Raw genomic sequence first — 13,358 nt, 5'->3', positions numbered from 1 at the left:
TACTTATGTACTTTTACTGCAATACTTTAACTACATCAGGCTCATAGTACTGTTGTACTTCTACTGTGATGGAGTATTTGTATGTTGCTGTGTCTTTACATCAGGAGATTGATGGTTTTCACTGGTCAGTGAAGTCGTTTCTACGTCGTCTCGGTTATTGATTGATGATCAGTTTGATCGTTTCTTGATCTTTCGGCTGCAGACTCAAATGTGAAACATCAGCAGTTTTCTGAGAGTCGATTGTTCTCAACACATGATGGAAACTATTTGTCCCGCCTCCACAGGAAGTGACATCACAAGGGATTTATGTAGGTTGTGATCCTCCGCAGGATGATGGTGTGTTCGGGTGCTCTTCCTCAGCTCGTAAAGTCAGAAATCTCCCAGTTTACCAGAAGAAAGTTGAATGATCTCTTGAGTTTATGAGTCAGAGCAGCTAAATGTGACGAACACTTCCTGTTAACGCTTCAGTTTCATTCAGCGGCTTCGCTTCAACTCCTTTTAACTCCCTTTTCATTATTTCACATAAACTGATGCTGCAGCTGCTCAACTTGATGCAGCAACACGTCCAAACAGTCTGGAGTCAGTGTTTACATCCTGCAGGAGCTTTTTCATTGAATCTCTTCATTTGATTTGATTTGATTCACCTCGGAAACAACACCTGAACACATCATCAGTCTCTGACTTTACCAGCTGACGAGGATCACCTGAACACATCATCAGTCTCTGACTTTACCAGCTGACGAGGATCACCTGAACACACCATGAAAACAGCAGAGCGACTGAGGACGTACATGAAGGGACATGATGGTTTGACTCCTGCTGGATGAGTTTTATATTATTAATAAAGTTCAGAGTTGTAATTAAATGCTGATTGTTTATGTCCAGATGTGTGCAGCAGGATGAAACATCGATCTGTTTATATGTTTAAACTGAGTTCAACTTCATGCTTACAAACAATAAACTAATGTATATATTAGAAATAATAGAAAATATATAAATATACATATATACATCCTGTGTTGTGTAGCTGTGGCAGTACGGCGAGTGGGTGGACGTTGTCGTGGACGACCGGCTGCCCACCAGAGATGGAAAGCTGCTGTTTGTTCACTCAGCGGAGGGAGGAGAGTTCTGGAGCGCTCTGCTGGAGAAAGCCTACGCCAAGTAAGACACACACACACACACACACACACACACACACACAATCACACACACACACACACACAGACACACACACACACACACACACACACACACAATCACACACACACACACACACACACACACACACACACAGACAGACAGTCCAAATGAACATTAAACCTGCTGTAATCATTCCTCCTGTTCATACTGACCAGTAGAAGATCCCTTCATAATGACCTTACAATGGAAGTGATGGAGGACAAAATCCACAGTCTGAAGCTAATATGAAGCTTCAGCGTCCAAATGAGTCAAATCAAGTAGATATCTTTCAACGTTACAGTCTTTTTAGTGCCAAAGTTCCTCTTTTTGTTACTATACTTCCACCTGCAGCTCAACAGGGAAACACAAAGACTGTAAATGTGTCAGATATCCACTTGATATGACTAACTCAGACTGCTGAAGCTGAATAGAAGCTTCACACAGACTTTTACCTGCATTTTTGCACTAAATGACAGTATATATATATAGATGTGCAGAGACCAGGATCTGTATTTGTTGAGGCAGCAAAATTATTTGTATTTGTATTCTAATAAAAGTGGAAAGATGCTTAAAAATCCTGTTTTTGTTTTAATGACACTTTTAATTTTAGAAAATTAAAGTGTTACAATAAGAGTTCATGAATAAACTACCTTATGAAGGACGACGTCCCCACACCGGGTCTCTGACTGGAGTCTCAGATCAGAGACGACTGCGCTGACTACTGAGATCATCACCTCCCTGCAGACAGACCTCTACCTGTTTATACACCTGTAACACACAGACAGCACAGCCTGGAACATGTAGAAGAACTTCAGAGGTGATTCTTGCTTTTCATTTATTGCCTGTTTATTACAACCTAACAGTGGAAAGGAGAAGAGGAACAACAGGTTATGGAGAGTCTGTTGGGAGCTCTTGTGTCAGTAGTTCAGTTTTATCTCTGTAACACCCCCGACTCCAGGACTGATGTCCAAATTAGGAAATGTGCGTCATGCAGCAGGTGGATGTGACTCCTCTCACTGAGACCTGCTGATAGACGTCACAGCGGAGCAGAGGAGAGACACTGAGATAACGATGTAACCGACCTGCAGAAACAAATACTTTTAAAAATATTTGTATGAAACAATTATTCATAAAAAACACTATTAATGCTTTGCTGAATAATGTATTTGTATTCGGGCACATCCCTAATGGACACACTGTGGATTTTGGCCTCCATCACTTCCATTGAAAGCACATTTGAAGGACGTTTTATATCCGGTATGAACAGGAGGAATGATTACAGCGAGGAAAACCTCTTTCACTGCTCATACGGACACAAACTGGGAACCAGTCCTTTAACAGTTCAGACTCATGATCCCCTAAACACACATCAGAGTTTCACATTAAAGCTGAAGTGTTTGTTGTGTCGGAGGCTCTCAGTGAAACCTCGCTCACCTCAGCTGACTCCAGGGCAGTGGTTGTAGAGGGTGGAGGCTGCTGGTGTTACTGTGTGTGTGTGTCGGAGGTGATTAGCAGCAGGGTGGAGGAAGGTTTACTGGGTAAACACTGGACCAGCCTGGAAAGCAAACAGAGCAGCAGATAAAGCAGCTGACTCACTAACAGGTAAAAGACTCCAAACTCTGCAGACTACAACACAAACTAGACTTTCACTTCATCTTCCCTCATTTTTCTTCACACCACAACAACAGCAGACAGTTTTTAATACTTCATTTTGAATAAATCTCGTGTTATTGTTGACTTTTTAGATGTATTTTAATCTTGAAAGCTGTTTACCTGCTCACTCTACAACAAACACTCTAACTGTATTCAGCTGCCTTCATCCTAACCCACCATCATCATCAGACATCCTATAGGTTGATATTCTGACACCAGTTTACATTATTTACACTTTGTTTCTGACAAATCACATGTCTGTTATTTTGGTGGAGGACTAAGAACACTACATTACCCATGAGCCTCGGCTGCTGTTGCTATGGAGAAGAAGCCAGTCAGAGATGTGAATCATAATGAATTTGAAATGCTTCCTTGCTGGTGTTGTAAACAAAACATGTTGCCATGGTTACTGAATTCACTCCAAATGACAGTTTTCTTAACATCATAATCTTGACTTTCAGCTCGCCGCTAGCGGCGCACAGGCGCCGTGGCCCCGCGAGCAACGCGCTGTTGTCTTGTTTTGTTGAGGGAATCATGTCGTTCAGCTGTGTGAGCTCAGGAGAAGGCAACGTGTTCTCATCAGCTGGAGAGCTAATATCTGCAGTCTTTCTACTTGGATAGCATTGTTTTTGTTGTTGTAGATGATGTTTGTTGACATTAGCGACAGAGAAGCAAGGCCAACAAAATCTCACATCTGTTCACACCACAGACTGAACCCACAGTTCACCCACTGGCAATAAAAAATGATCAAAACATGTAAATATCTTCATAATTCTCACATATAGAACCTTTAAACATTTAGTTTCATTGTTAAAAGTGTTTACTGTGTTTAAAAATACATTCATTTACTCCAACTCACACTTAAACTAATGACACGTAATCACACCTTACACTTCAACTCCCATCAGTGCTTTAGTTACGACTTTCTTTAAATAACACCATCCATACATTTTTGAGTGAAACTATGGCTGTCCTGTCTGTCTGCAGGGTGAACACCTCGTATGAAGCTCTGACCGGAGGTTCAAGCATCGAGGGTTTTGAGGATTTCACCGGAGGAATCGCAGAGAGCTACGACCTGAAAAAAGCTCCGCCCTTCCTGTTCAACATCATGAGGAAAGCCCTGAAGCTCGGCTCGCTGCTCGGCTGCTCCATCGACGTAAAGACTCAAACTGTTCATGTCACAACCACAGAGACACGTAGAGACACTTTATCACCAACACAACGTTAATATTCTCCTCTCTGATTGGCCGGCAGGTGTAGGTAGACACTCCTCCTTTTACGTCACAGCCGAGCTAACTGTTGGCTAACTGTCTAACCAGAAGCGCCATTTAGTTCATTTAGCTTATTAGCTTGTTAGATCATTAGCATATTACATCCTTTAGTTCTTTAGCTCATTTAACTCACCAGCATATCTGTCATCAGCTCATTTAATATATTAGCTCATTTAATTCATTACCTGTTTTAACTCATTTAGATAATTAGCTAATTTAGCCTTGTAGTTCATTACCTTGTTAGCTGATTTAGCTCGTTAGCCTCGGTACACGATAAAAATCCTGCAGTCTGGTTGTTTAGAGACGTTCTCTCCGGCTGGTTTGTCTGTGGTCGAATCATTTATTGTACAGAATATAAATCATTAACATTTCTTCAGATGAAAGTTATTCAGTTAAATTCCCCCAAAAGCAGTTTGACAAATAATCTCAGTTCAAGTCCGTTTATCTTTGATTTGTTTCCAGATTTCCAGCTCGAGTGAGACGGAGGCCATCACCAGCCAGAAACTGGTCAGAGGTCACGCCTACTCCATCACTGCAGCACAGCAGGTGAGGCATTCTGGGAAATAATCCCACATAGAGCAGCTGAGTGGTCAGAGGTCAGAGGTCACTCAGAGGACTCGTTCCTCCCTGAAAGAGGAAACGTTAAATGAAGGTTTCGTTTTGCAGGTGCGTCACTTCGGTTCTCCGGTGGAGCTGCTGAGGATCAGGAACCCCTGGGGTCAGGTGGAGTGGACTGGAGCCTGGAGTGACGAGTGAGTTCAGGTCATCACACCTGTCTGTCAATCAATCAATCAATCAATCAATCAATCAATCGAACTTTAACTGTACAGTACCTTTCGTTCAGGTTAGTGCAGTTCAAAGTGCTTCACAGATAATAAGAACAAATATAGAATAATGAACAGGATGTATGATGATGTAATACAATAAATAAAATAGAGTGAAATAAAATTAGATTAAAAAATAGAATAAAAAACTAAAAGACAAATAAAATCAGTATAATAGTAATAATAATAAAAAATATACAATTTTCCAACATGAATACAATAAAATAAAGTAAATAATGTCTATCTGGACTGGAGAGGCAGGTTTTATCAGCTGACTCAGATTAGATAGACTGAACTTTAACCCTGCGGTTATTATTGTTGCCATGACGACGAAGGCGGCCTAACTTTAAGGAAGTAGTAACTTTAACCCACCGCATGTTTCTCTGACCTTAACAAAGTAATTTTAACCCAAACCATCATCTTTAAACAGTACATACAGTACACGTCTTTTAACAGTGACGTGTGATGACGTCATCCTGCTGATTACTGCTGATAGAGACGCTGCTACGTGTTGTTCTGGAGTCACATGATCAAAGCACAGAGCTGCGGGTTAGTGCGATAGTGTAAGTGTGACAGCGAGGTCCCCGTCACTGGACCTCTGACTCCATCTGCACACTGGGAACAGTCCCAGTGGGACCAGTTAGTTTGACTCAGTGGTTTTCTGCCCAGAAGGAGGTGTTCAGATGTTTCAGACCTGTCATTGTTTACAGTCTGTTTTCACTGTTTGTCAGTTCGAGTGAATGGGATGGAGTTCAGCCGGAGGAGAAGAAGAAGCTGGATCACTCTGCTAACGACGGCGAGTTCTGGTGGGTCCGATACAAAGACGGGAAACGCAGACGGTCGTCTGGTTGGTTGGAAATAATTTGTTCAGTTGTTTCATGATGGATTCTGTAGATTCAGACTTTCCTCTTCTTCTGCTCTCTGCCGGTCGCAGGATGTCCTACGCCGACTTCCTGCGTCAGTTTTCCCGCCTCGACATCTGCAACCTGACGCCCGACACGCTGACCAGCGACGAAGTCGGCCGCTGGAGCTTCAGCGAGTTTGAAGGCGTGTGGAGGGTTGGCTCCACCGCCGGCGGCTGCAGGAACTACCCGGGTACGACTCGTCACCGCTCACACTCACAACTTTATTCAAACAAGCAAACAAACACAAAACATCCATGACAACGACGACGACAACGATAACAACGTCCTCGTCATCTGATAGATCAGATCAGTTATGTGATGACCGAAATATTTAATCTCATTACACTTTAAAGGTGACATGAAGAAATCAGGAAGTACTAAAATTCTGTCTTCTCTAATTCTGACAATCATCATATTACTGTTGTTTGATTTATACATGATGTCGAAATCGATCATATTGTGAGCAGAACCTAACCGGAACTAACCAGAACTAACCAGAACTAACCAGATCAAACCAGAACAAACCAGAACTAACCAGATCAAACCGGAACAAACCAGAACTAACCAGATTAAACCGGAACTAACCAGAACTAACCGGAACTAACCAGATCAAACCAGAACTAACCAGAACTAACCAGATCAAACCAGAACTAACCGGAACTAACCAGAACTAACCGGAACTAACCGGAACTAACCAGAACTAACCAGAACTAACCAGAACTAACCGGAACTAACCGGAACTAACCAGAACTAACCGGAACTAACCAGAACTAACCAGAACTAACCAGAACTAGCCGGAACTAACCGGAACTAACCGGAACTAACCGGAACTAACCAGATCAAACCAGAACTAACCAGAACTAACCAGAACTAACCAGAACTAACCAGATCAAACCAGAACTAACCAGAACTAACCAGAACTAACCACATCAAACCGGAACTAACCAGAACTAACCAGATCAAACCAGAACTAACCAGAACTAACCAGAACTAACCAGAACTAACCAGATCAAACCAGAACTAACCAGAACTAACCAGAACTAACCAGATCAAACCAGAACTAACCAGAACTAACCAGAACTAACCAGATCAAACCGGAACTAACCAGATCAAAGACTGAACAGAAGTTACAAACTACCTGAACCAGTAAGGAGAGGAGGTGCAGGTGGGGAGGTGGGAGGAGGAGCTCAGGAGAGGAGAATGAGGAGGTGAAACAGGAGAACAGGGAGGGAGCTGATTGGCTGATGAGGCTGATGTCCAGGAACATGAATATTAATGTGAGTAAACACTGAACAACAACACTGAGTCTAAAACCGCCATCATGAAACGATCGTACATGAAGCCAATGAGAGAAACACACAAACAGTCCAAACGTGTTTATACGTAATAAAACACAGCGAGAAGCTTTAAAGTGGACTCAGCAGCGTTTCAGTCTTTATTAGCCGTGATGTGTTTGCTGTTTCTCTTCATTTCCTCTACAAACTTCACAAACTTCACATTTGTGCTTCTGTTGAGCTTCTTTCATAATCAGCAAATTTTCTGCCTTTTAAAAACAATTTTTTCCTTTAAAATGAAAGAACGAAACATTCAGTGTTTTTTCATTTCAACTGTTTTCAGCTGTTACATGTTAATGAACTTTCTTACTCTTCATCTGCTTTCACGCTTCATCAACACATCAAACGATTTCAGTTTTAAACTCTTTCAGGTCTTCATCACTTCAGCTCCTCTGACTCTTCATCATCACCTCCACACTTCAAACACAGTGTTATAACCGCTGTCAGTGTTCATCAGCTCTCAGTATAAACACATGAACTGATGTTAGTTTCTCTCAGGACCGACAGACACATTATTATTATTATTATTATTGTTATTATTATAAACAAAAACATAACAATCAGACTAAAGGACGACAGACAGGGTCATCTGAGGTACAGTAAAATGCTTAACATCATTTTACAGACAGGTACTATTATCAGGACCTGATGTGTTTCAGAGGTCCTGGTGATCCAGGACTCTGACTCACTCAGTTACAACCTAAACAAACAAAGTTCTTAGTTAAATACACGGTAGAGAAATCACTCCACATTCAAATAATGAATAATATCCTGTTTTTCAGGTTGTAGGAATTTTCCCTCAAACATCGTTATGATTTTATGGGTAATTGTGAATTATTATTGTGCAACAACTCCAACATGGAATTATTCATGCAGTGATATAACTCATATTACAGCAGGTATAATAACAGGGAAATAATCCTCCTTGTTGGCTACACAAGAGAGGTCAATTAGAATTATGATTGTTATTAATCTTAATTATGATTTTGCAAGAGTATAAAGTCTTTTACACATTTATTACTAATACTACAGCTACAAGTACTAAACACTACAACATTTAACAGACGAGACACAAGAGGGAAACTGGTGCACAAGGCTGTGGCTAGTGAATGATTGTGATGCGTGATGCAGAGTTATGTATTGTGTAGCTGGTATGAGAGACCTGATAAACAGATGAGATGACTGTTACCTGAGAAGCAGCGAGTCAAATCAACGGTACAACAGAGAGTTTAAGCAGGTTCATGAAGGTTCTGTAGGAATACTTGTTTGCTCTCTGGGGCGGCTTCTTGTGGAGAACTGAGTGTGATGTGCTGGGGTGAGGAGCTGGAGTCTGGATCTGGTAATGATGAGCGAGTCAGCTGGTCCAGAGTTGAAGAGTTCCCATTGGGAGAGAACTGCTGGTTCATGCTCTCTAGACTTGATCCTCAACTCATGACTCTACATTCTGAGGTTTCACCTGTTTGAAGTCTAATTAACAGTCTAATTAAGTTTAATGTGTGAATTCCAACTGTTCTAATTCCACAACTTCAGCCGATTTGACCAGAGCAGATTTGTTCTTCACAAACAACCAATGAACCAATAAACTGCAACACAGAACATATAATCCTGAATGAACTGGTTGAAGCTGACGGCTGAACCCTGTCATACAGTACGAAGCGATGCCTTTACCAGTCCGACGTCTAAACCAGCATCCAGCTGAACTGGTGTGAATTCTGTGCCATGTGCTACCCAACAGAACATTTAACGGCCATTTCAACTTCCTTCAGTATTTCAACTATTTTAAATGTTCCCACAGTGACAAACTGCTAGTTTTAGTGTTTTATAATCTTAATTTCATTCTTTTTACGTCTCATATTGATTTTGTGAAAGAGAAACATTAAGACACGTGATATAAACCGACCTCCTCTCTGTCTGCAGCCACGTTCTGCTCCAATCCTCAGTTCTTCATCCGGCTGGACGACGTGGACGACGACCCTCACGACGGCGAGGACGGCTGCACCGTCCTGATTGGTCTGATGCAGAAAGACGCTCGCAGGGAGAGACGCTTCGGACGAGACCTCAACACCATCGGATTTGCCATCTACCAGGTACAAACACACAAATACACACACACAGAAACACACAAATACACACACAGAAACATACAAGTACACACACAGAAACATACAGATACACACACAGAAACATACAGATACACACACAGAAACACACAAATACACACACAGAAACATACAAATACACACACAGAAACATACAGATACACACACAGAAACACACAAATACACACACAGAAACATACAGATACACACACAGAAACATACAGATACACACACAGAAACACACAAATACACACACACAGAAACACACAAATACACACACAGAAACATACAAGTACACACACAGAAACATACAAATACACACACAGAAACATACAAGTACACACACAGAAACATACAGATACACACACAGAAACACACAAATACACACACAGAAACACATAAATACACACACAGAAACATACAGATACACACACAGAAACATACAAATACACACACAGAAACATACAGATACACACACAGAAACATACAAATACACACACAGAAACATACAGATACACACACAGAAACATACAAATACACACACAGAAACATACAGATACACACACAGAAACATACAAATACACACACAGAAACATACAGATACACACACAGAAACATACAAGTACACACACAGAAACATACAGATACACACACAGAAACATACAAATACACACACAGAAACATACAGATACACACACAGAAACATACAAATACACACACAGAAACATACAGATACACACACAGAAACATACAAATACACACACAGAAACATACAGATACACACACAGAAACATACAAATACACACACAGAAACATACAGATACACACACAGAAACATACAAATACACACAGAAACATACAAATACACACACAGAAACATACAGATACACACACAGAAACATACAAATACACACACAGAAACATACAAATACAAATACACACACAGACACATACAAATACACACAGAAACACACAAATACACACACAGAAACATAGATGCACACACAGAAACATACAAATACACACACAGAAACATACAAATACACACACAGAAACATACAGATACACACACAGAAACATACAAATACACACACAGAAACATACAAATACACACACAGAAACATACAGATACACACACAGAAACATACAAATACACACACAGAAACATACAAATACACACACAGATACATACAAATACACACAGAAAAATACAGATACACAGAAACATACAAATACACACACAGAAACACACAAATACAAATACACACACAGACACATACAAATACACACACAGAAACATACAGATACACACACAGAAACATACAAATACACACACAGAAACATACAGATACACACACAGAAACATACAAATACACACACAGAAACATACAGATACACACACAGAAACATACAAATACACACACAGAAACATACAAATACAAATACACACACAGACACATACAAATACACACAGAAACACACAAATACACACACAGAAACATAGATGCACACACAGAAACATACAAATACACACACAGAAACATACAAATACACACACAGAAACATACAGATACACACACAGAAACATACAAATACACACACAGAAACATACAAATACACACACAGAAACATACAGATACACACACAGAAACATACAAATACACACACAGAAACATACAAATACACACACAGATACATACAAATACACACAGAAAAATACAGATACACAGAAACATACAAATACACACACAGAAACACACAAATACAAATACACACACAGACACATACAAATACACACACAGAAACATACAGATACACACACAGAAACATACAAATACACACACAGAAACATACAGATACACACACAGACACATACAAATACACACACAGAAACATACAGATACACACACAGAAACATACAAATACAAATACACACACAGACACATACAAATACACACACAGAAACATACAGATACACACACAGAAACATACAAATACACACACAGACACATACAAATACACACAGAGAAACATACAAATACAAATACACACACACACACAGAAACATACAAATACACACAGAAACATACAAATACACACAGAAACATACAAATACAAATACACACACAGAAACATACAAATACACACACAGAAACATACAAATACAAATACACACACAGAAACATACAGATACACACACAGAAACATACAGATACACACACAGAAACATACAAATACACACACAGAAACACACAGATACACACACAGAAACATACAGATACACACACAGAAACATACAAATACAAACACAGAAACACACAAATACACACACAGAAACATACAGATACACACACAGAAACATACAGATACACACACAGAAACATACAGATACACACACAGAAACATACAGATACACACACAGAAACATACAAATACACACACAGAAACATACAGATACACACACACAGAAACATACAAATACACACACAGAAACATACAAATACACACACAGAAACATACAAGTACACACACAGAAACATACAGATACACACACAGAAACATACAAATACACACACAGAAACATACAGATACACACACAGAAACATACAAATACACACACAGAAACATACAGATACACACACAGAAACATACAAGTACACACACAGAAACATACAGATACACACACAGAAACATACAAATACACACACAGAAACATACAGATACACACACAGAAACATACAAATACACACACAGAAACATACAGATACACACACAGAAACATACAAATACACACACAGAAACATACAGATACACACACAGAAACATACAAATACACACACAGAAACATACAGATACACACACAGAAACATACAAATACACACACAGAAACATACAGATACACACACAGAAACATACAAATACACACACAGAAACATACAGATACACACACAGAAACATACAAATACACACACAGAAACATACAGATACACACACAGAAACATACAAATACACACACAGAAACATACAGATACACACACAGAAACATACAAATACACACACAGAAACATACAGATACACACACAGAAACATACAAATACACACACAGAAACATACAGATACACACACAGAAACATACAAATACACACACAGAAACATACAAATACAAATACACACACAGACACATACAAATACACACAGAAACACACAAATACACACACAGAAACATACAAATATACACACAGAAACATACAGATACACACGCAGAACCATACAGATACACACGCAGAAACATACAAATACACACACAGAAACATACAAATACACACAGACACATACAAATACACACACAGAAACATACAAATACAAATACACACACAGAAACATAGATACACACACAGAAACATACAAATACAAATACACACACAGAAACATACAGATACACACACAGCAACATACAGATACACACACACAGAAACATACAAATACACACACACAGAAACACACAAATACACACACACAGAAACATAGATACACACACAGAAACATACAAATACAAATACACACACAGAAACATACAGATACACACACAGACACATACAGATACACACACACAGAAACACACAAATACACACACACAGAAACACACAAATACACACACAGAAACATACAAATATACACGCAGAAACATACAGATACACACGCAGAACCATACAAATACACACGTAGAAACATACAAATACAAATACACACACAGAAACATACAAATACACACACAGAAACATAGATACACACACAGAAACATACAAATACACACACAGAAACATACAAATACAAATACACACACAGATACATACAAATACACACACAGAAAAATACAGATACACAGAAACATACAAATACACACACAGAAACACACAAATACAAATACACACACAGACACATACAAATACACACACAGAAACATACAAATACACACACACAGACACATACAAATACAAACACACACACAGAAACATACAGATACACAGAAACATACAAATACACACACAGAAACACACAAATACAAATACACACACAGACACATACAAATACA

At 39.4% G+C, this 13,358-nt stretch overlaps 1 protein-coding gene and 1 long non-coding RNA gene across 4 annotated transcripts in view; one reads left to right on the top strand and one right to left on the bottom strand.

Annotated features, from left to right (window-relative positions):
• capn8 (calpain 8) overlaps positions 1-13,358 on the top strand; it is a 32,170-nt gene that overhangs the window by 9,596 nt on the left and 9,216 nt on the right. Inside the window, exons 1-8 of one of the 2 annotated variants that reach the window (XM_044344204.1) lie at positions 732-807; positions 1,028-1,161; positions 3,820-3,988; positions 4,566-4,649; positions 4,770-4,855; positions 5,659-5,733; positions 5,862-6,022; positions 9,084-9,253. In XM_044344204.1, coding sequence (XP_044200139.1) covers positions 802-807; positions 1,028-1,161; positions 3,820-3,988; positions 4,566-4,649; positions 4,770-4,855; positions 5,659-5,733; positions 5,862-6,022; positions 9,084-9,253 — 885 coding nt within the window. In that variant the 5' untranslated portion in view covers positions 732-801. Of the gene's footprint in view, positions 1-731; positions 808-1,027; positions 1,162-3,819; positions 3,989-4,565; positions 4,650-4,769; positions 4,856-5,658; positions 5,734-5,861; positions 6,023-9,083; positions 9,254-13,358 lie in introns of those variants that run through there. The other variant, XM_044344205.1, reaches the window with a different exon arrangement.
• On the bottom strand, positions 798-4,615 carry LOC122976102. 2 transcript variants are annotated; one of them, XR_006400802.1, is made up of 4 exons: positions 4,340-4,615; positions 2,614-2,734; positions 1,830-1,947; positions 798-1,152 (listed from the first exon to the last, which is right to left on the bottom strand). It is a non-coding gene; the product is annotated as an uncharacterized LOC122976102 (long non-coding RNA). The 2 variants fall into 2 exon arrangements; XR_006400801.1 differs by lacking the exon at positions 4,340-4,615 and adding an exon at positions 3,829-3,903.

This window comes from Thunnus albacares, chromosome 3, assembly GCF_914725855.1.
Source record: "Thunnus albacares chromosome 3, fThuAlb1.1, whole genome shotgun sequence".
Lineage (NCBI taxonomy): Eukaryota > Metazoa > Chordata > Actinopteri > Scombriformes > Scombridae > Thunnus > Thunnus albacares.
The sequence above is the reverse complement of the archived record's forward strand: the minus strand, read 5'-3'. Positions and strand labels throughout refer to the sequence as shown.